The sequence below is a fragment of the Hippoglossus stenolepis genome, chromosome 15, assembly GCF_022539355.2.
Source record: "Hippoglossus stenolepis isolate QCI-W04-F060 chromosome 15, HSTE1.2, whole genome shotgun sequence".
NCBI lineage: Eukaryota > Metazoa > Chordata > Actinopteri > Pleuronectiformes > Pleuronectidae > Hippoglossus > Hippoglossus stenolepis.
This window is the reverse complement of record NC_061497.1, coordinates 11,952,189-11,976,976: the sequence shown is the minus strand read 5'-3', so window position 1 is coordinate 11,976,976 and position 24,788 is coordinate 11,952,189. Positions and strand designations below refer to the sequence as shown.

The 24,788-nt window shown below is 42.2% G+C and overlaps 1 protein-coding gene across 3 annotated transcripts in view; it reads right to left on the bottom strand.

The window, feature by feature from the left end:
- Nucleotides 1–24,788, bottom strand: part of nrg2a (neuregulin 2a) — a 73,717-nt gene that overhangs the window by 38,068 nt on the left and 10,861 nt on the right. For 2 of the 3 annotated variants that reach the window (XM_035178022.2, XM_035178021.2), the window contains exon 2: nt 52–217. In XM_035178022.2, coding sequence (XP_035033913.1) covers nt 52–217 — 166 coding nt within the window. Of the gene's footprint in view, nt 1–51; nt 218–11,476; nt 11,776–24,788 lie in introns of those variants that run through there. The other variant, XM_035178023.2, reaches the window with a different exon arrangement.

The window sequence follows — 24,788 nt, the reverse complement described above, 5'->3', positions numbered from 1 at the left end:
ATCTCACACAGCCCGTGTAATGTTTACAGGACACGGGTGATTTGTACTCACTGGCTGTTCCGTATTTTGATTTTCTTGTTTTTCTTCAGCTCGTTGCCATCTTTGAACCATCTGTAGGTGGGGAGAGGGTTCCCCGTGGCCTCACACTTTACTGTGAGCCGTTTCCCCTCGTCCACTATTATTGGATTCCTCATCGGTTTTAACTTTGGAGCCGCAACTGAAAAAGACAGAAAGAGAAAGAAAAAAGACTTGTTATTAATCACAACAGACACAAACTTGATTGTAGTTCGGTTCGCGATATATAATTGCGTGTTTTAGGAGAAAGCGTGAGAAAAAGCGATAGAGCCGGTCATCATCTCTGTGGACCGAGCCAGCAGCTCTCTCATGTGACCGCCAGATGTTGTCACTAGAGACGTGATCAACTCTGCCTCAGACTAATAAACAGGACAAATTTCACTGTGACTTTGCTGCAGTAAAAGCACCTGAAGTAATATTTAACATCACGGCAAGATAACCAAGATTAATAAGAAAAAGCTTTCATCACAATTCTTCTTTAATCCCCAGCAGTACTTAAGCAATACTGGAAACCAATAATATATTGTAATACAATTTTAATCAAATTTTTTGTATATATTTTTTTCTTTATTCTACTTTTTAATCTCTTTAATTTTCTTGAAATTTGCTTTAAACTGTACTTTCTTATTTTAAGTATATTTCTTTTAATTTCTCTGTGTTGTTTTTAATGTCTCTGTCGAGCACCTAGTATCTACCTCTGTGTGTGAAATGTACTTCATAAATAAATAAAACTACCTTGCCTTACAAATTCTAAAAATGAATTCACATTCTTTTTTTAAACAATTTTAATATTCTAAAGAGTACGTGCATATTTTATACTCCGTTGTTTGTTATATGTTATGTTTAAGATAAATAATCATCGTCTTGGTGATAAAATAAAAAGTGATCTTTGTCCAAACACACACGTACACATACATACAACAGACTCACTCACCAATACTCTCCAGCTGACAGCTGCACACATGTTTAGGAGAAGACTCATGCGAGGCGGAGCGAGACGGGTGAACAAGGGTCAACCGGGGGCTGGCCAATATGCAACCCCCCTTGTACACACAAACACACACTGACTCCCTCTCCGACATTTACATTTTCATGCCTAGGCTGACCTGAGCAGCCCTTACAAATTACAGCTGTTTGCTGTGCATCACCTCTGGAGTACGACGGCACAATCAAAGCAAACAAAGTACGACAAGCACAATGCCAGGTAATGACTTCAATTAAACAGCCAAACGCAGGCTGCACCAAAGTTATCCCCCGATGTCCTTTTCTTTAAAGAATGTCCCACTTCACTGACCTGGTAAAGACGACATGTCTGCACAGAGAGAAAACCCCCAATGATGCAGCACTTTTCCCCGTCTGTGCAGATTTAACATTTTCCCGCTTCAAGTAAGCAAATGACAATGTGATGTCAAATTTGTTTGACCGCAAGATGACGCAAAAACAAGTCAACGGATTTCCACGGAACTTAATGGAGGGATGTGACGTGTGTCAGGGAAGAACTCACTACATTTTGGTGCAGATCCAGGATTTTTTTTTTCACTTTCTTAAACATTGCGAGATTGATTATCCAGGGAATAAGGCATGGATCTTGATGGAAAAAAAAATCGGACACATTTAGGGAACTGATGACAATGAGAGTGTGCAATTTGGTGAGGCTTCATTGGATTTAATGTGACTGTTTGGCCTGAGTGCCTGAGCTTGTTTGTCAGTCAGCAGAAACCACTGGTGCAGATCGGGACCAGGGGGCACATCCAGGATTTTTTTACCACTTTCTCTAACGTTGGTTTTTTTCAACATTTTTGTTGATTTCTGAGAATTTCATGGGGAACGATATTTATGAGTGTGTGTAGTTTGGTGCAGATCCAAATAACAATCTGGATCTAGTGAATTGAAATGTGGTTTCGTAACGGACCTTTATTGTTATGCACGCCTCGAAGTGCTGTTAAAGTGGATTTCTGATCCTCAACCACATACACGAGTTCATGTACAAACAGCAGCCTGTTGTTCAGCCCTGCCTGTCCTGCAGGTGTGGACATTAAAGAGCTCCATCTACAGCAGCGAGTGTCTCCTGCGTCTCACGCTGCTTCCTCTCGTCTGAACAGACACTGAAACACTGCTCTGCCTCCTCTGGTCACATTTAGCACTGATACTCCTGACAGGAGCCAGAGGTCACAGCTGCATGTGTCAACCATGGATCCCTTTGGAACAGTGTACACCCATTTTTGTCTGTTTTATTTTAGAAATATAGATCGTAATTAGCTGATTTGTGAAGTAATGTCAAAGAGCCCCTTCACAGATATATTGATGTTTACTGATATTTTTGCCAACTTTAGTAATGACAGTCTTTGACTTAAGCAGCATCAATTTTAGTTCATTTAAAAAAGGCACCAATGACAAATTTGGAAATACAAAGACAAGTCTCATTCAAAGCAGGCGCGACGATTCCAGGATACTGAACAGCACTGTCTGACGTACACTTTGAGCTGATTTCCACTGGAATCAAAGACTGCGAAATGTCACATTTAAAATAGCTCATAAACAAGACACAGATCAGTGGAAAAGCAAGTATTTTTAGTTCAATCGCGGCTATTTGTTACTAAAATTATTTCCGAGCGAGTGGTACAGTGGACTTTTATCTGCGAGTGCGGCTTCCTGTTGGAAAATGTGAGTGATGATATTCGTGGCTTTTGGAAAATAAAGACACAGGGCGGATGTGTCGCTGCACCATGGAACTTGGAGGCTTTTATTAGCTTATTTTTCAAGATGGATCTTTGTGCTGCAATACTGCCGCCAAAGGGGTCCGGACATTGAAGTTAAAGTATTATATAGGCTGAAAATATACTATAGTATAGGAGCCATACAAAATCACCTCTACAAGTGGTGTGTGTTTATCAATAGCCTCTAACAAGCCCATGTAAGAAGCCTCCTGATGTTCCAGATGTTCTTCATTAAACACTCTCTGTTGTTTAGCAAATATAATGTTCAGATTTAATCATCCTGAAAGGGTTTACGATAAAAACAAAAGTATAATCCCATTAGAAGCAACTCTGCAAGTAGTGTGGGTTTATCAATAGCCTCCAACAAGACCATGTAAGACGTTTCCTGATGTTCCAGATGTTCTTCATTAAACATTTTCTGTTGTTTAACATACATAATGTTCCGATTTAACAATTTACATTAAAATCTAAACATTATAAAGGCTGAAAAAACCTGTATATTCCCCTTTAGAAGAGACTCTGCAAGTAGTGAAGGTTTATAGCTTCCAACGAGACCATGTAAGAAGTTCCCTGATGTTCCAGATGTTCTTCATTAAACACATTTTCTGTTGTTTAGCAAATATAATCTTCTTTATGGGACTTGATGTTAAATAAAGATCGGATTGCACAATGCCCTATGGTCTGCCATCACATGATCCCTGTGGTTTCACGTTACACTGGTTAATAATAACACACATTTGTATCACTGCATCAGTGGTACTGTCGGAAATGACTCAGGGTTTGGTGACGACACCTGTGTCATGTTAGCTTCATCGCATGTTTTCATAAACTGTAATTTGATAAGGAAACTTTTCTTTGAATGTAATTAGAAGAACTGATTATTGTTTTATTTTTTTTACTGCTGTATCGGATGACTTACAAAACTCGCGGAGCAGAGCAGCCTGTACGAGTCCAAGGTCCCAAAGCCTGCACAAGTGAACTACTGTACACCATCACCATGCACACTTTAAGCTCTGCTAGACCGGCCTCAGCACACTGCCCCGAGGAAAGCCTTGTCAGTCATAGTCAAGAGAACAGCAGGAATGAGGCTGCAACATTAAGAAAAATGTTTAGTACTTCGCCTGGACACGGGTCAGTCCCTGCCAAGCAAATTAAACAAGCTTTGTCTTTGCCTGGAAACGTTACAGGAACCCGTGTCTGCACTTCTCATCAGCCCAGCGGGCCAGATGTGTACTGGGTCTGCTCCATCTACAGGATACAGTCCTAATGAAGACACAGGAGTCCATCAAGGCTGTGTGATGCAGATGTTTAATATCACACTGCGCACAGATTAGTCTTCGCATTCATGTCAAATAATGCCTGGACAACTTCAGTGCTCTTTTTTAAATGAGTAACACAAAGTAAATGAAGCAAACAAGTGGGTTAAAAGTCTATATTAACTTGTAGAAGTCACAAAAGACTGAGAGCCCGGGCAGTGATATAGTCGTTCCTCATGTCTGAAATGACAGATGAGCATCATGGACACTACTCAACTACAGTAAAAAATCCTGTCAACTGTAATTCCACTTACTTGCAATTCATGTTTTCCAACAAGAAAACAGAGCCACTATCAATGGAAATAAAACAATTTCTTAGAGACAAATGGCTATCTCATTTTCCATTGCAGCAGTGGAAAGAAGTGTCAGGCAGCGATGATAAACCCGCGCCCCAACAACAGCCTGATTCTCTCAGTTTGAAGCGGAGGGGCAGCTGCAGACATGGACTATAAAAACCAAATTTGAGAATAGAAGCCCATCCGGCGTGTCAACAGCTCATGCCTTGGGTAACAGTTGGAAACCCCGGCCCAGAAAAAGAGCTTCAAAAACAAAAGCAATTTGATGAATTAACAATCCGCCGCTCGTATTATTGAGTTAACATTTCTGTTTTACTTCCAGGAGCTTAGAGAAGGAATCCGAGGCATGCCTTTGTGTTTCCCTTCTAGACAAAGTATCCCTGATTACTCTGGTGTTATGTCACTTCACTGCACGTTGTCAAAAGACAAATTACATGGTGAGACAGCTCGAGAAATGGCTTTTGCATGTGGGAATGGTCTTAAGGCCCCGCACACTAGTCACTGTAACACAACATCTGTTCGGAGAGATCATTTCAACAGCCTCCCACCAGAACCAATACACTTCCACCGAATAATGATCCGGTACATTGTTTATATATGACTCAAATTGCTCTGCTTCTCTCTGACTGAACTCAATAGACAGGCTCCTATTACTTTTAAATTAATTGTTACTTTTCAAATTAAAAATTAATTAATAAATGCATGTCAAACTTTCATCATTCCTACTACTCTGACCCAGTCAACCAAAAAGTGTATTTTTTATATTTATATGATATTTTAGTACAATTACTGTATATTGATTTATGATTTTCTCACTTTTAATTTCTATTAACTTCACAATGAATTACTGACACTTTAGTGGTCCTGGTTTCTGAGCACATGAAGTCTTCATAGCTTTCTATAGATGTTAATTGGAAAAGTTTGCATTTTTTAAAATCTTTCTATTTGTTTTACTGTACAGTGAAAAGTACAAAATCACCACAGCACCTTCTGCCACCTATAGGTAAAATGATGTATGCCTGCTCGAACTACATCTCTGACAGTAAAGGTTTGAAGGACACTGAAGTGATGGAGGAATGTCAACAAGTACTGTATTTAAAAACAGATGTCTGTTTCCCTTGACAGTGAATTCAGCAGGAAGTGGCATGAGGCTGTTATAAATGAGAGTACTCTGGGTGACATATTTACTGTACAAGCAGCAGAACAAGCCTCCATTTACAGTTTGATGCCCTCGACATATCGGTGCCAACATTTGACCAACTGGCCCCGGTTGTTATGTTTCTCTGCCGTGGCCAAAGACCAGGTTTTCCTATATGTGAGTGAAGTGGCTGTTTTATTGTCAGTGATCTTGTGCTTTTTGCAAACAGTTTTTGTTGTGGCCCTGAAATATTCAAGATGCTGTAAAAGTTAAAAAAAATGCACTTGTATTGCTTTTACACAAACCTCTACAGATTACATGTCCGTTTTATATGTTTGGCCAATGGTTTCAGATCAACCAAATTTCAAACTGGATTACTGACAACAGTTGAAACAACAGTGTCATGCAGCAGCTCACTGTGTATGTGAAATGTCTGGATGATAGAACTGCTTGATGAGAACCTGGTACTGTAAAGTGTGAATATCTTTGCTCACAGTCAGCACTACGATGATACAAAAGTACATTTCAAAGTTTTCAATGGAAAATATAATGAAATAATACAAGATTACTTCTTAGTTGCTATAACTAGTTTCTGATAGATGCTTTTTTGCAGTAATGTCACTTCCTATGAAGGAAAGTGCATCACTGTTGATTGTGTTCATGTTCAGGTTCAATTTCCAGGATATATTTTGTACAGAATAGTTACTGCTGTGTGGAATATTCCAACTGTGTCCAGATATACAAATGCTTCCTTGACATTTGCCTCTCAGTGGCAGTCACATGACTACAGACAAAGGGACATGAAAGTGTTACACAAGTTCTTTTCATACAATATTTGACAGTAAAAGTTTGTCCAATGAGCAATCATTTGGGTATTTACTGTTAGTGAAGTGATGAGGACACAATATTAAAATACAGGCTGGTGCAGGAAATTTGAAAACTGACGTTTCTGCGGAGTTGACCTGATCAAATACTGCATTAACCTTTAACAGTTGTGAAAGGAGAAGTCTACATCGGATTGTCCATGTTGTTTTGTTTCTGATGCTCAGACAAACACGGATATAGCTCATTCTCATCTTACTTCCTCCCAACCTGGGCTTCACATTGGTTGACACACATTTATATTAGGGAATGGGAATATTGCTCAATAATGCTGTTATTTATGCACAGCCAGTCTAATTTACAAGGAAAAGCAATAACATGAGAGAGAGAGAGAGAGGGAGAGAAACGGAGGGACGGGGTAACCACGCACTAATGAAAACACACAAGACTCCAAGTTACACATCGGATTTTTTGCAAAAATGTGTCGGTATAGAAAAGTCATTATGTGATACAAACAGGGTGAACAGAAGTGGTCAAAAGTTGTCAGCACTGTAACAGTAAAGCAAACTTAAGTTTAAATCAGGAGCTCACATGACCCTGTCTACAAATGATGAATGTAGTCGTAAATAGTTCACCCTTTTCTAGTGACTACAGCATTAATACATTTATTGATTATGAGTAGAGTCTCACAGCACTCAGTTAAGGGAATATGGAGATACATATGGAAAAAACTAAAACTAAACTTAACCAGTGCTTTTGTTGGGAACTGCGGATGTTGTACACTTTGTACTCACGCTATCACCTCAACCACCTTCTACCAACTTAGAGCTGTACAGTTCTCACTTCAAAAACATAAAAACGTAATCAATATCCATGATTACTTTTGTCCCCAGAAAGTAAGACAATATAGTAATATGTCTGGTTGACTAACATGGAACAACTTTGGTTAACCAGCAATTATAAAAGTCAAACTTACCGATTCCTTTCAAATTAAAAGTTTGTCAAATTTTATTTTCATTTTCTTTGAGAACCACCTGCAAAAGACTTTGCATTTGCGTTTTCATTTGTGTGGTTTGCGTTTATATTTCAGACTTTATCACTGCCAGTAGAGTTAAAACCAAAATGTGTGCTTCTATGCACAAATGTCTCTGTGTCTTACGGGCATTCTAAAACTGTATGTATAGGTCTGTGGTTTTACGAGTGAAGATCTTTTAGCTGGGTTTCTGATGAGTTTTCCTATTACTAGTTGTTGCTAGTCCCAGCAATGCCAAAAAGCAATTTTGTATGAGCAATTACATGGAGCAAGAGCACACCTGGATTGGAGGCTACGGTTGACTGAGTCTTCACCACCACCTCCGCTGACTACCCGTCTCGATAAACATTGAATAATTTAAGAAGCTCTTGTCTTCCAAAGGTGTGGTAGGTGTTGGGTCATGATGAAAAAAAGCATCTGGCACACAATGAAGGAGTCAGCTCCTTACATCCGTCACTAATTATTACCACCCTCACTGAGCACGCAAACCCAGTCGAACAGAGAGGAACATGTTTCGTCTCGATGGTAAAAGTTTATGCAAATATGCAAACAAACGCATATTTCTTTGGTCAGGCAGACTCCACAGCGACTTCTAGCAGCTACTTGAAAAGGGAGATACAAACTATTACATGCATTACATCGTACTGCATTTTTACTCTCCTCTTCTTATATCACAAGAAAGATCACAAAGTTGCACAGTTTTTTCCCTCCCTCGAGTGTCTTCTCTTTCCAAGATTTTAGCCCTGATGTCTACGTTAGGGTTTGCAGGAGTTCTCTCCGTCTAAACCATGCGTCTGTTTCATTAAAAAAGTCATGAAACATTCCCAGAAGAGTGTCAACTTTCAGCCACAATACACATAGCTTCCCAAAAAAGAGATGTGTAGGGAAATCATCATGTGACATTGCAGCAGGGGTAAAACCCTGAATCAACATTTGGATATATTTTCTGGTCCGAATGCTGAAGACGTCATAGACAGTGACAGAACAATTATAGCCGAGGATTACCTGCTCTGAGGTCATCTCCATAAATAAATGTGCGGAACTAAGTTCTCTGGGAACGAGGGAAGAAGACAGTACCGTCTTGTTCCTGTGACGAAGGTGATGAGTGACTGACAGTTTAACAGCCTCAACGGATCACTCATTGAAATATATTTTTACACACATCTTCCACACGAGCACATGCGTACACGCACAGACACATTGTATAATGCATTATCCACAACACAGCCAATATTGCACTGGTGCCAAAAAGTTGAGAGCTGAAATGACAGCTTGAGAAACATTGTAAGTCTAGCAATTAATTAATGAATTGTTATGACAGCCGTATTAGCAACCACAGCCATGTGTGATGAATGAGTCTCATTCAAATACAAAATCCAGCAAGTCCTCCATTTTGAACACACCCCTGATATGACCCATAGGAGCGTCTGCTAAAATAGCGCCTCAGCAATGGCAAGAGCACCGTAGCTTTGCCATCATGATTCCAACTGTAAGCATGTGGCTAAGTCAGAGTTTAGTTTAAATACAAAAGCAGCTTGGGTAGCCTTTGCGAAAGATGGCTAACGATGGGTAACGATGGCTAGCATTAGGTAATCCATTAAGGTTAAAGGACCTAATGAGGACAGTCAGTTTAAAACAGTTGTCTTCTCCGTCCAAATCCCTCCACCCGAACCGTGTCCCAATGTGAACAATGCTCATATTTACTATGGCTATTAGAGGGCATCTAGGAATAAAACATAACTATAACAAGTTACATATCATAACAAGTCGCTTGTACAGATGTTAAATCAGCAGAGAATCAGTTTCGCTATGGCAGCCTTGAAAGCAATCGTGCAGGAACCAGCAAACATATAAAAACAAACCTAATCTTCAGGTCATTATGGTTTCTTTTACGTGAACCTGTCAGGTAATAGTTTTGGGTGATAAAAGGGGAGAAAAAAAAATAAAAAAATCTATATAAACAGTATAAAATCTTATACCACAGAAACTAACATGCAGCAAGTCAGGTGCTTATCTGTTTGCAAGTTGGCTTGCTTTGACGCGTAGACGACAAATAGGCTAGCATACTGTTCTAATGTATAGTTCTACACTTTATTTTTCAGTTTCTGCATAAATCACACATATCTAACTACAGACCTGTTTTCATGTTTACAAACGATTACTTTTCAAATTTTGATTGATTTTTCTGATTAACCACATCTTTGATCAATGTGTCGTTGCTCACGGAAAATAATCTGGCAACATTTATTAAAGAGCCCAATCAGAGTGAAATAGTGCATGAAAGATTCATCCTCTCTGTTCCGTCTTGGCTGACCCATTTTGGAGCCTAAGGCCCTGAACACACCTAACATGGTGCATGTACTAGACACAACAGGCATCACCCATGAGCATGTCTTGATTTTGACCTACTTTAAAAGCTCAATTTTACAGCAGGTAAACTCATACTCTCGCACGGGTTACCTATTAACAGAGTTTTGTGATGAATCAATAATGAAGCTCAATAGGAAAGTAATGACCCCAAATCAAAATTTCACGATACATGTCAGCAGGCACATGTATTAACAAGGAACAGCAGCAAAGACACTGACAATGCATATCAATAAACACAATGCGTATTGATAAAATTCAATACTTAGGCAAGACAAGCACAGTTCATTGACTCTTTTGCCATTTTGTGAGAAGCAGAGTAAAAATACCAGAGTATACTCATCACTCACACACACTTCTTTTCTGTGTTTACAGCAGATGTGCATGTTGATTAACAAAGATGCCAAAAAAGCGTTCTGCAACTACTCTTTGTCCAGTGTGGTTTGGGGAGCTGTTTATCTTACGTGTTTATAGATTACAGTCAAACATGGAATGGGGATCAGTAATTATTTATATATTCGACTTTGCATGGGTAATAAAACAAGAAAAAAAGCCACAAACACGAGCGCCAAAGACAACAAGATTAGCACATGTGTGCTGAAAAAAGACGCTGTTATATACAAGGCCTGCAAAGCATCTTCTACCAAACAAATCTTTGCCAAACCCGGTCTCGAGGGTTATCTGCTGGAAGCTGACTGGTGACATCAGCAGGTACAAAATGGCTACCCACATAAAGAGATGCTGGGTAAGATAAAGTATCTGATCAAACACAGATTGAGGGATAGTAGCTCCAGTGATTAACATGGTATTGTCCTCAAAGTGTCAGTAAAATGGGGGTTGGGCTTCCCCATGACCTGAGGTCAAACTACAGTGACATGCTGTGGCTTGTAGGATCCACCACTGAGCAAGCACATTGCTACGTAAGTTACTGAAAGACTAGCAGCTCCCATGCTCCTCTGAAGTTAAAGTATCTCCCAGAAAATTGTTGGATGACTTACCAGAGACACTGAATTCAGATACTCAACTGTTGAATTATTAACCCTGTCAAAAAGTACGTAATGAGATATTGTATTCTCTTTCCCCAACAATCACCTTTATGATAAAACCACTAAAACGTTCTTTTCCAAACGTGGGACATGTACCGGAACGTCTGTGGAGACATGATCATGCGATAAATCAACAAACACCTTCAAAGCACCACTTAACAGCCAGTCATTTGTTTTCATAGGGCTCAAAATACAACTGTGCTTTGGCTCTGTGAGGTGCCGGCTTTAAAAAAAAAAGAAAAAAGAAGAAGCCTCAGTTGATTTTTGAACACAAGTCATATCATTTGACTTCCCTGCAATTCCAAAGTGCTGCCAAAACCAGATGTGCCTCTTACACCCTGTCCACATTAGGAGACAGATCCATGTGACAACCTGGCGGCAAGCTTTGACAAGCCAAGGGGATACTTACTTGGTCCCACACTTCCGTAATACAGAAACACAAACGTAATCTCACCGTTTTCCCTCCACGTCTCTCTCCCTCTCTCTCTTTCTCTCTCTCTCTCTCTCTCTACACACACACACACACACACACACACACACACACACACACACACACACACACACACACACACACACACACACACACACACACACACACACACACTCATAAATGTATACCCATACATACAAAATGCTACACCGAAACTCCCTTTAAGTTACATTTACCTTTGGTGGGATCAGCCTCTTTCTCCTTTTGTCCTTTCTTACCCCCCTTCTTTCTCCCTTTCCTATCTTTCTTCTTGCTCTCCGTCATTGCTGCCAGCACAAAGTAAATCCTCTCACGAAAAGACAGAAAAGAAAAAAAATACACAGGTAGTCCTACTGGGAACGTGTGGCAAGTGGGCACCACCAGACTCTGAGCCTGTTAGAGCGCCTCTCCTCCTATATAGACTCACACCAATCAAGTACAGCAAGGAACCACCTACTCACAGCAGGGCAGAGGGAGAGGGAGAGAGAGAGAGAGAGAGAGAGAGAGAGAGAGAGAGAGAGAGAGAGAGAGAGAGAGAGGGAGGGAGGGAGGAGAAAAATAGGGAGAGAAAGGTAGAGAGGCACTGCTTAAGAAACTGAGAGGGAAAAAGTGAGAGAATACAGAGGGAGGAAGGGAGGGAGGAAAGAGGGAGGGAGGGAGCAAGGCATTTCCCATTGCTTTGAGGCAAGCAACTGTTCCCGTACTGGATCTATCAGATAAGCAGTGGCTCTTCCAGGCCCTGCAGCCACGACTGAGGACAGAGAGAGAAACTGGTCCCATGGAATCCAAAGAAACTCTGAGGTTGGCCCATGCATGCTCCCCGGCCCCCCGCTCGTAGCCAACTATTTTCTCCTCTACGGCGCGAGCATCTTGTCCTTTGTAATGACCCGTGCAAAAATGGAGCGAGAGCAGCTAAGTTGTCCCCTCTGCAGCGCTGACCCCACCCAGATAATTCAGGCAGAGACCTGCCTCTGCCAGGTTGATGTCGGGGGTCCCAAAACACCTGACATCTGGTTCACATTTGCCAGGCACAGATTCAAAGGATAATACGTGTAGGGGAGCTGCGTGTGTGCGGCCTGGATGTCAGATTACAGTGTGTGACATGCTATTTTTTGCAAAATTACAAATAATCATCTTTGGCTTCCTTCACTGCTCCCCTTCCTCACCTGTTTCGTCTGTCAGTTCCCCTTTCAGCACTGCAGACAAGTCCCAGCACGCCTGTGGTTGTATCTCTCTCTTGCACTATCACTGTTAGCGAGGTGTTATCAATGTCCATGCAGCATTAAGAATTTAGAGCCACCCAAACCAGCTTTTGTTGTAGATTTATGATACTTGAGAGATGTGCAAAGAGATTTTTTTTTTTTTACTTCTGATAGGTGAGAAGGCATCTCAACTTTCCTTTAGGGCTTTTTAACAAATTCAGACGGCGGTTTCCATGCACAGAGAAAAAATAGGGCAAAGGGAGACACATGAGATAAAGGCAAGACAGAGCTGCCAGCAGGGGCAGTCAAAAAATTATCTAAGTACCAAACGGCTTCCTGTCTGACTTGTATACAACAAGACGATATTTTACTCAGGTTTATTCGACACAATATCTATTGCAAACATAACTACAACAAGAACGCTGCAGCTAATCTGTTTATTTTCCTTTGACAGAGCCGCAACTGTGACTACATGATGATTGCAGCATTATTTTAAGCTGCCGTATCAGTGTAAGGTTTTCTAATTTCATGCTCACTGAACCTCACTGTCCTGCTAAGTGGCAGGAAAATAAAATACGTTCAAACAACAGTGGAGTGACTCTCAATGAAACTGGTGTGTTCAAAAGGAAATCTGGAGATGAGTCATCTGTGGGGCCCTCCCGAGGTTTTTCGCACTCCAGCCCTCAGAGGATTCTTGACGTTACATGGGAGGAGGTGTCAGCGGCAGGGATTGGAAGGGGGCAGCAGAAGGGTCATGTCTTAACAGGTCAGCACACCCAATAGCACAAGTCTCATCTGTGGGCAAGAAAACGCTGGAAAGGTCAAATCAAGGCCAAGGCTCGACACGTCAATCAGGTCCAATGTGGTGTCTTTCATGAAATGAACGGCACTTTCCTCTCTCGGCTCCTCTCGGCAGTTGTTCGCGATGATCTAATCTGTCAGCGGAGGTAACTGAGGACCGGCAGGGGCTACAGTGTGTCTGAGAGCTGCTGCCCTACAGCCCTATCTCCCCCCAATCTCAACACTCACTTCCTCCTCTACTACTCGACAAGATGAGACTCGCTCCCAGGGCCTGTGTGTCTGTGGGTGGGCATGTAGTTTATGTATGTGTCAGAGAGGCGAGTATCTGTGACGTAGGGACAAAAGAAATGTGACTTTCGGGTTGATTGTGTATAGATTTGGAGCAAGTTTCTGTTGTTCGGGCGCCTCTCGGTCTCATTTGTCAAACTGCTTTTTCTAGAATCCCACGCCAACCCCGGTCTCCAGGAGCTGATGCCTCTCCCCAACAGGAAATGTGTTTTTAAGGAAACCTCATCTCTGGCTGGATGACGTTCAGATGCAACATCATTTTACGATGAATGAACATTGCTAACAGCAGCAGAGTTGTCAGATCCTGTCCTGAGTCATATCTGTTGTTAGGTTTAGGCAAGAAAAGCACTTTGGTTAAGTTAGAGAGGCAGATCATTGTATTGGTTAAGTGTAAATAAACACGCTTGGTCGGACGTCAATGGGAATATTTTCTGTATTAAACGAGACCACGATCGTCACCCAAACATTAACCAAGAGATAACCACAAAAAGTTTAGAAATAGTGTGAACAGCACTATGTCGGGAAACATTTTACTGATATGACGTACTGTATGTGGCAGCGTATTTGTGACGTCAACAGCATTTCTTCACTGTGGATTGAAAACATATTAACACGATTGACTTTTATAGAAGCCAGATTTGCTGCTGCAGCTCAGTTCCATAGAAACTTAACTTTTACGAGAGACAGTGGTTTGTTCACACAGGGCCATACAAGTTGCAAATTGGTAATAACTTGCCCCTGTACCTCAGCTAGTGTAATAGTGACTTTAACAGTGGCTGACATGAGTTATAAGGGCCTACGGCGCATGACGAGCATTTTAGCTCTGGGAGAACATTATCGGGACCGAAGCTGCTGCTAAACTACGAACAATTTCTAAATGCAAATATATGTTTATTTATAGTAACTTTTTTTAATCACTGAGTTACATACAACATGGATATGTGAAAATTGAATGCAAATACACATGAAAGGGGAGGAGGGAAGTTGTAGTTTTTTCCACAGGATTGTGTGATGCGCTCTGAACAGGGTTGAGCTTCTGCGCTGTATTTGACATTGTAGGTAAACACCGAGTCTTTTTTTCCCAGACACAAATATGGTCATGGAAATGTGCGTCTAAATCTCCTTCTCTCTTTTTTTTTTCCTACTCTCCTTGAAAGCATCTGCTGTTTTTCAACAGCCGTGGGCCGTCCTTGGATCAGGGTCTGGAGGTGGAGGGGCACAGTGGGCCAGCGTGGGAGGAGCATGACTTAAAGATCACATCCCCAAAAAAAAAAGTTCTGACATGGATCCTCTGTATGTCCTGCTCATAAATGCCTCACAGGCCCCATCTCCGCCTGCCCCCTAATCCCTCCTGGCTGCTCCCAGAAAAAGGGGAGACAGCTTCCCCGTATGATGGAGTTGAGCAGCTCTCTCCTAACAACAGCATACCTGCACATCATCACGTTGATGCCGCTCAACAGCTCAACCGCTCAACCGCAGTCCTGCCCTTTCACAGGCACGGGGGTTATCTTTTTAGACATAATGGCTTTAAACAGCCATTAGGGTTATGTTGTTTACATCTGTCTGCCTTTTTGCCAACAATGTGTGTATATGTGTGTGTGGTGGGGGCGCTTAAAGTGGGGTATAGTGCCTGCTTTTAACACACATCTGTAGTCGTTACTCTCAGAGATGAGACAAGGGCAGGGAAGGAGAGAGACGGAGAAACAGGAACAAAAGAGGATAAATTGCAAGAAATGGAGCAGGGGACAAGGGAGGAGAGGGAAGGACAATGAGAAGAAAGAGTAAAAGAGGCATTTGGGTGTGAGAATGTCCTCTTCTTCTTCAGATGACAGAAAACAGCCCCACCTGCTGAGGTTCACCTCTTCACAAAGCATCTGCTTCCTCAGCTGACCACGCACTGAGGTGTGTTGCTGTTTGATTACTGAAATAAAAACCTGCTCATCCGGCTGTTGAGCATAAACATGATCTGGCTGATGCTGCTTTTCATGTGTGTGATGTGTGCAGTGAGTGAGAGAGTGGTGTGTGTGTGTGTGTGTGTGTGTGTGTGTGTGTGTGTGTGTGTGTGTGTGTGTGTGTGTATGTGTGTGTGTCTCTCTGAATGAATGACAGGCAAAAGATGAGAAGAGTGTGTCGAGACGCTGAGGACTTATGTCACTGGGCGGGCTGGTGAAGTCCCCTTGAGGGGAGACACGACACGAATCAGAGCCGGTGACATGTGGAGGCCCGAGGAAGGGGCTATTTCCTCAAGGTCAGCGGTGCCAAGGTCAACAGAGATTCCAAATCTGAGTGTTACTAATGACTGCTGAGCAACAGCTGAGATCCGGATCGCACAGCGAGACCAGAAATCACACCCGCCGCCTCATTCACAAACGGATGATGCATTTAAAATCATGCACGGCTGGTATTTACAGAGAGCTGCGAGAAATCAAGGAGAAACAGCAAGAAAGAATTTAAGTGTTAAAACAAGGAAGTGATCCTGGGTGGATTCGGCTCTTTGACGTTTCCGCAGCACATAGCTGTCACCATGGTAACCGCAGTCTTAAGGGTAGCAACTAGAGTGTGTGAGAGAGAGAGAGAGAGAGATGTGGAAGGGCGGAGTGAGGATGAGACGGCGAGAGAGGAACAAGAAAGGATGCGAGCAAGAAAGTAGGAGATAATGTGTAAGAAATACAATGGGAAGACAAGTGGGAGAGGTGGCACTAAAAAGACAGGAGCGCAACAGAGAGAGAGAGAGAGAAACTGAGAAAAGGAGTGAAACAAAAGAAAGGCAGAGAGGTAACCATTGAGTAGCTGCAGCCTGGCCACTGTATTGCTCCATAAGAGAGATGTCCATGAGTAAGCCGGTGCCAAGCCTGCTGGGAAGCACTGCAGCAGCATCTTGGAGAGGGAGACATGACAAACATCAGCACTGAGCATGCTCCACTCTCAAGGCCACTGAGAAAAGGAGAATTCAGCTCTTTAGCCTCTCACTTTGTTAACTTCTCCAGCTCCGCTCCAGCCTCCGTGTGGCACTGCGCAGCCCGCGTGCTCCACATCCCACTGCCTGCACCTCAGGTGTGGCTCCGCAGTGGTCAAAACCCCACCAATGTGCCCGATAACCCATCGATCTACGATGGCGAGGGGGCATCTTCCCCCGCTTACGGCCACGCTGACTCATATTGTGACAGATTTGATTGGGGCTGAGAGGAACAAGACATGAGCATAGCAACTCATCAGCCAATGGGGCATGATACTGCAATGACAGGCCGACACCACAGCAGGCACACGCGCACACACACACACACACACACACACACACACACACACACACACACACACACACACACACACACACACACACACACACACACACACACACACACACACACACACACACACACACACACACACACACACACACACACACACACTCAGCCCCTGTTACCAGATGTGATCTCTGCACCTCCAAACTCTTACTGACAGTCTTTCCTTGTCTGGGCGGCTGCCAGAGGTGCACCCTGGAATGACAGCCATACATTTGTGTCAGAGCTACAATTAAGCCGAGGTTGATTTATCTCATTTCATTTTATTGCCCTTTATGCTCGTCCTGCAGTCAGACATAACAGACACACCCACACAGAGCTACTATTGTGCGCTTCTTGTTTCCTGGGTACAAATTTATGCCTCTCTTTGGCACCAGTCATGGTTTACGTGATGAAGTGTGTGGTCATGTGTGTGTGTGTGTGTGTGTGTGTGTATGCCAAAGGCAAAGTTAGTGTGTGTGTGTGTGTGTGTGTGTGTGTGTGTGAGGGTACAGTGTAGTTGGAGAAGAAGCTGTAGAGGATATCAATTGCCACTCAACTTCCTCTGGGGCTAAAGTACTGAGCGCTGTAAAATAATTTTCTGCTCGCCGATGACATCGCTGATACCACGTCTTCACTTTCTACATATCTTTCGCAGAGATAACAAATAGCCTCTCAATTGGACGATTATAGCTCATTGCATTGGTACTGAAATAGTGCAAATATTTTAATGACAGATGTTGTCTGAGCATGACTTTGATGATCCTCTTAGACAAAAATCCGCTCTATCTTCTTAAAGCCGTCTGATTGAACCTCTCGGCCCCGCTTTCCCCTTCTCTATTTTTTAAAAACGTACTTATTTTCCTGGAGTCTCTGTCCGTCTGTCTGTCTCTCGCTCGGCCTGTCTCCCTCCCTTTCTGTCTCAGGCTGAGAAAAAGAGGTTTGTGTGTGACTGCGAGCAGATTGACTTGAAGATAGAGGCTGGAAGCAGATCTCTTCCACCTCCTCATTCTGCTCCTTCTCTCCTGCTCTCACCCAGATGAATAGACAAACAATCTCCCACATGCTCTCACAGTTTATCAAACACACACCCACATGGAACCAGGTCTTCACGCAAACACATATGCGCAGAGAGAACAACACACACTCAATCTAAGTGTCCCAGAGCCGACAAAGTATACACTGTCACACTCAAATACAAACACAACCCCTCAAACACGCACATACGCATACGCAGACAAACACACAGGTGCATCCAGTTGTAAATAGAAGACGCACGTGGGTCAACGTTGCGTTAAAATGTAGTTTTCCACTCATGAGGTTTCTAATACAAATCATCTGCATGTATAAAAGCTTCATTTATGAAATACGACATCTGAAACACACCATAACAACTTGATTTTTCTCTAATTATTATTATATTATTATTATTATTAGTAGTAGTATTATTATACACTAACAGAACACGTTTTAAAATGTTACATAATACATTAAAACTCAAAATTTATCTTTTTTAATGTTTTCTAAATACTCATTTTGATTGTCTTTACATGAGGTTTACATATGAACCACATGACACAGTACTCAGGAAAAATAAAAAGAATATTCCCTAACCTTTTTTCATTTTTTATTTTAAATAAAACTAAAGCGCAAGAACATTTAAATTGTTGATTTATAAATGTCAGTGAAAAATATCACTTTATCGTAAAATGTATCTACGAATCAGCTTTTCATACTTGGTGAAAAAACGACTTTAAACTGCAGAGATGTAAATTTACACGAGGGAAAACATTGGAAGGTTGTGCTCTTATCAGCGACCCCCTCCTTCCAAAAACATACGTGCATCCGCTCTGTGCTTTGCATTCTTCGCATCAAATCAAATTCCTTTTGCGCTCTGCACTTGTCCTTTATCTCCAGAATGTGCTTTCGGAGCAACACAAACATGTCACAATGAGGACAGTGCGAGGGGTTTCACACAGAGAGAAACCAGCTTCTTGGTCGGATCATTTGCATTTCTGCTTGTGCCTCTTGTGGCTAAGCTCGGGCTTATCTAGAGTCTCTCTTATCTCTTTGTTTGTTTTTCACCAATGTAGGCTTTTCCGGGAAAACAGGCCACTACGCATGTGTAAGCTTGGATCATGCTCTGGCGGCATAAGCCCACATCAAGGCGGCCTCAAATTGAGTGAACTTGATAAGTGGGCAAGAGAGTGGCCCCTGCTGATGGTGCCAGGATGGCCTCACGCCGTGCCCTGGCAAGGCAGACGTGGCTGACAGGAAGCTTGGACTGTGGTCGGGTCATCTCAGAGCGACAGAATGACCGCACAGGCCCACAAAACCCTCTCCACCCATTTTAGAAGCAGTTAAACCAATCGCCCAAGCGCACCAGTGACTGACAACTCCCGCAACAAGAAGGAGGTCAAAGCTAGCTAAAGCAGCAATAATTCTAAATAGGCAAGCAGCTGCCAGTGTGAGCAGCTTAATGATGGACGAGAGGTACCAAATCTTTAGCCTAAAATAGTTGAGTTTTAGCCAAGAGAGAATTAATCGTTGCTCAAAAAGCCACATAGTAATAATATAATACAAAACCATGCTTGTGAGGATAAAGATGAAGTGCAGGCGAGCACATGATTGTGCCAACTCGTTTACTGCACGGCAAAACTGAGGTCAAACACTTGACCGCTGGTTTAATCAGAGTGGCGTTTTCTCAGGAAGCACGAAGGTCTGTCGTCTGTATGATTTTTCAGGTACAGTTTGTGTTGTTTTGTAATTCTGGCTTGCCTACAGTGGTTTCCTGGCCCATGGCCATTTGCAGTATGATAACCGCCTGCTTGCAAGCTTAATGTCAAGGAGAAAACAAGGGAATGAAGAGAAACATGCCTAGACAATGCGTAGCAAAAGTACACATCCCAAAAGATGTGATGGAGAAAAGGCGGAAAGGGGGCTACAGGGCTCACGCTAGAGGGACTTTCTGTGACACTGATCTTATTGGCTTTCACAAGTACAACAGACCTCTGTGAGGAATGTTGCTTTCTCATTTAGGGTAAAACACCCCTGGAGTTAAGGGGTATCAATATCACAAGGGAGATATATTCCTCTTTTGTCTGCATTTGCTGCAGTGAGGTGATGGTTAGTGTGCTGGTCTGTGGGCCAGCTGGGACACATCTCAGTTCACCCATGCACACACACACACACACACAAACACACACACACGCACACTGAAGCTTGCTCTACGCTGTTCACTATCTTTCAACAACAAGCCGAGCAGGGACCAGACGGAAAGAGGTCCTATTTGTGCAGGAAGATAAATACACTTCTGCACCCAGTCCTGTCCCCTCCAGATTAGACCAACACAATAATGAGCAGGAGCACTGGTGGAAGGTCAGAAGAAAGCACGGGTAAAGGATAGAGTAACTGCCTATTACCAAAACACACACCCCCGCACGCACACATGCAGGAGTAATCGCACACAGACACGCATGGGTTTTATCTTCAATTATCAAAGATTAGTATTCAATAAATTAGCTCTATTCCGTCATTTGTGCTGTACTTTGAATGTGAGCCTAACCACTAAGGTGTGTTGGGAAAAAAAGTAAATGTACCCCTTATGAATATGAATGAAACCCCTGTGGGAATTCACAATATCTTTCCCAAAATCATCCACTCCGGAAAAAGGCTCAAGGACTTCCGAAGGGGCTCGATGGCGTCACAGGCTTTGGAAACAGACAGCACACGCAAGAGTCACTGTAAGTGTCAAGTATCTGGTCATGTTGCAGTGGGATGATAGTGAACCGAAAACGGGTGTAAATATTTGCAGAAATACTGGTATTACTCAGGAAAACTGAGTGCGTCGACTTGTTGTTTACAGCTGACTCTTCTGTGAGTCAGCAGTGTCATAATCTTTTATCAGCTCCTCCTCTGTGTTGCATTCGGGACGGTAACACACGAGCACGGACCGCAGAGTTATGAAATTCACCTCCACTATAATCAATGTACGCTGAAACAAACCTCTGCCTCAGAACAGGAGACCCCCTTCACCGCTGAAGGGAACATGATTTCGTCTTGGTTCACTTCCAAACCCTGCTAACAAGCCATTCCATTCTGTTTAAAGTCTTTTCATGTTAAGACACACATCAATCCACACCTACAACATACCTGAGGAAACAAACCTTCTCTCAGGATATGTGCTGTGTGTATGGGGTGAACATGGCCGGACACGTCCCTTAAACACACCGGGAGGCGCCCAGCGGGAGTGCCGGCAGCCCCTCTTTTCAACACTTCGGCACGCTGCACACAAACACAGTTGCCCTTCCCATGGTCCTTTTGTTCCCTATCGTTTTGTTGAAGTTCCTGTCATGGACACTGTCAGCTTTCTCCGCATTTTTACAACGGATTCTAATATTACACTTTGGGACAAACACGCAGTTCATGTATGATTTCCTTTTCCAGCAATGCATCATGCTTGAATCTTTGCACAAATTCAATGTGAAAGTAGCCACGTTACAACAGACGCAGGGAAACATGCATATGCTTGCCAACACAGAATTATAGGAAAATAACTTTACAGAAATTCAGACAATTACCCAAAGAATAACACACCCAAGCTTTGGCAAGCATCCGCACTCGGCCGGGAAGAAATTTGCGTAACTTGCTTGTATTCCTCTGCGAAGCTCAACATGCAGACAAACAGAATCAGAGGCGACGACTTTTGGTTTATGTAAGTTTTTTTAAAAAAAGGTTGTAAAAGTTAATACATAGCTTTGTAGCCGAATGTGCTCATCTCTGTAAATGCTCGGTTTCCCATGATTAGAACAACAGATCCCACAACGTGTTCAAATCCACAGATAAAACCAGGAGACGTCTGGTGGGAAGACATGTGGGTAGAAAGTGGTGCATGATGGGAAATGTACAAGACACCATATAGAGAGTCCTTCAGTGTCATGCTGCTTCCTGTGAATCTACTTAACACCTCGTGGAGGTGACGCTGCAAGAAGATGCATATTATATCACAATTAAGCAACCGAAAGCAAAATGTGGCCCAACGTGACACACCAGTATTAATTAGCTGAAGTATTTCTGCCTGCAACCTGAGAAACCTTAAGCTGGATTTTTTACATTTACAAGTTATGAGAAACTTTCCAACTTCCAGTCAAAACATGTTGCCTTGTTTTCATCATGAATTCATTCCATGAGTAAAGCGATAAGATTCCCTCTTGCGTGTTGTTTTTCGAAGGCTATGAGCGGGATGACATACACAGACCAAAATTGTGAAACAAATCCACGCGCTTCATCAGGTCTTTACTTGAAACTGGCAATAATATGATGCACATATTTTCTAAAATCTGTTATAAATAAACTGCAGCGGAGTTTGACACTGACGACCATAAGCTGTTTACACAAACCTTCTTGACACCCTGCAATTGAGGATGCCTGTTGTCATCTGTGGACCTGTGCATGGAATATTATGGAATGTGTTGTCTGTGGCGCTACGCCCACAGCTAGAAAGATCTACAAGAGAAAGAACGTGGAAATTTGTGCCCGCCAGCTTCGCCCTCCCTCCTTGGACTGAGCAAGTTACTTCTACAACAACATGCCAAAACAATGTTGCTCTCAACAGTAATTTGTTTGATCCTGACACTCCCGGCGACAAGCCCGGTGTTACATGCAATTATACTGTTCATACAAAAAGTATCTGTTAAATGTGAATCACAAAAAAGCCACCGTGTCAGTGTGAGTTTGCAAAGACAACAAGCAGCAGGGAAGGACTGTGCGTGCCACAGCAACCAGTTTCATATCGGAGGGAATCAAGCAGCTTATTCGGGTTTCAGATCATTGAAAAATGAGCTTACCTGGGTTTCTCAGAGTTATGCATTGATCCAGAGCTAGATTACCAGACTAAACAGGGTTAATAATGGGGCTGTCAATAGATGTTAACAAAGCCAAATGCATATAAAACAAGGCTAATAGCCCTGGAAAACATTATTGGCAGCTTTTTTCCCCCTTCCAAGTTTTAGTCAATCTGCTGGATACATATATACTGTGTATGTCGAAGAGATTTAGGGCATGGAACTGCTTTATTTTCTGAACATAAGACAGAAGAATCAATGCCAAAAGAGACAGGAAATAAGGTTTTATTAATGATGAATGATTGATTTGTCTCCTGTTTTTTTCTCTCCTGGTTGCAAGGCTTCAAATACACTGTGTTCTTCTTTAATGCTGAAATACAATAAAAAGGTAGAGAGATCTTTTTTTTCTGTATATGCACGTACGGTGCATAGTGCTTGTTTATTTTTGCAGATTCCTGCACTATATATATTTTGTTTCCTCTGCACTGATTCCTGTTTGTTGGTTTGCCGCTGGTCGTATTTGTGACTTTAAAGGGTTAATTTTGTCGACAACCTTTCATGCTGTGCACAGGAAAAAATGCTTTAAATATTTAATAACATGCACCGGCTGCAGCCTGTGAAGGAAGAGTATTGCAGCCCAAGATAGCTGCAAATTACTGAATGATTCAAAAGACATGGGTAAACTTAAACTGCCTTCACAAAGCCGGAGAATCCAGAGTCGTAAAGAGCAGGCTGATAAAAGCACATATAAAAAACAACAACAACGGATGTGTGAGGTCGGAAATATCAACAGGTCAAATTATAAAGCAGGTTCTGGTCCTGAATTTCACTGCAGATTGTCTTTCATGATATTTGAATCTTGACATGGGTCATGTATTGTTGCTATTTGTAACTGAAGAAAAGAACTGCATGTTTCTAAGGTATCAGTCTCAGCTCATGTGTTTTATTTTTTTTATTTTTTTATTTTATTTTAGTTTGTATTTTGGTGCTGTGTAGTACAGGGGGCCTGTGGATGTTTTTACTGCCGGGCACCTTTTTGGCCACGGTCAAACACTGTACATGACCGTCTCTCCCCGAAGGACACACCATTGTGGTCAGTTTAATCACAAACACATCCACTTCCAGGCAGACTGCAGCACGGCTCTAACTCCCGAAAGATGGCCTCCTGTTCTGAACAAAGTCAAATCTGAAACACAGTGACTTCCACAGTTGTTATCCTGCACATATCTCCCACACTGTGCTGTGACTGTGGGCCTTTGAGCCCCTCTTTGACACAGCTCCAGCCACAGGGCCAGGGAATCTAACAACTGCTGGGACATTCCCAACGGACTCATCCCTTTCAACTTTTCCCTGTTTGTCCTGCTTCCTGATCCTGATCATATACTGCCTCATTGTGGTGAAGGCAACATTCTTCAGTGGGTGAAAAGCTCACAGCCCTAATTATTGGAAAGGCTGAGCAGGAGAGAGAAACTGTACAAAATCCAAAAAACAGACTTTGGTGAGAGTGCTGTACTTTTTTGTAGAACATTTACTGAAACGTATTTTCCATCTCATTTATAGTGAGTATATCTTCGTTTGCTTGATACTGAACAAACAGCTGTTTTGCAGCTGGTAGCATTTAATGAGATAAAAGGACAAAAATAACTCCACCGTATAAAGGATTTTTTTTCATCAGCGTATAGAGTTATTTTAGTTCTACAACAAGCATAAAACTGGGCTATAAATATGTCTGCCTGTTTCTCTATTGTTCATCTTACCACAGTTTATCTGGAGGCAGATGCTAGATGTAAAGTTTAATGCACTTTATTCTAGAAATATCACATACATCTCAAGCTATTCTGAAAATGTTAAAACCTTAAATATGTGGGATGGTAAGTCTATTCATAGCAGAGGTCATATGTCCGAATAAACCATCCAAAGGTAGAACTAAATTCCACAATATTCATGATATTTAATATCTCTATTTAAGTGCTCTCATGATCAGATTATATAAATCCGATTAAAAATAGACACTGAATGATCTTCATTTAGAGGCCTACTATGCATTACTCTGAAGCACATTCTTCACTCACACATAATAGATATATCAAATTT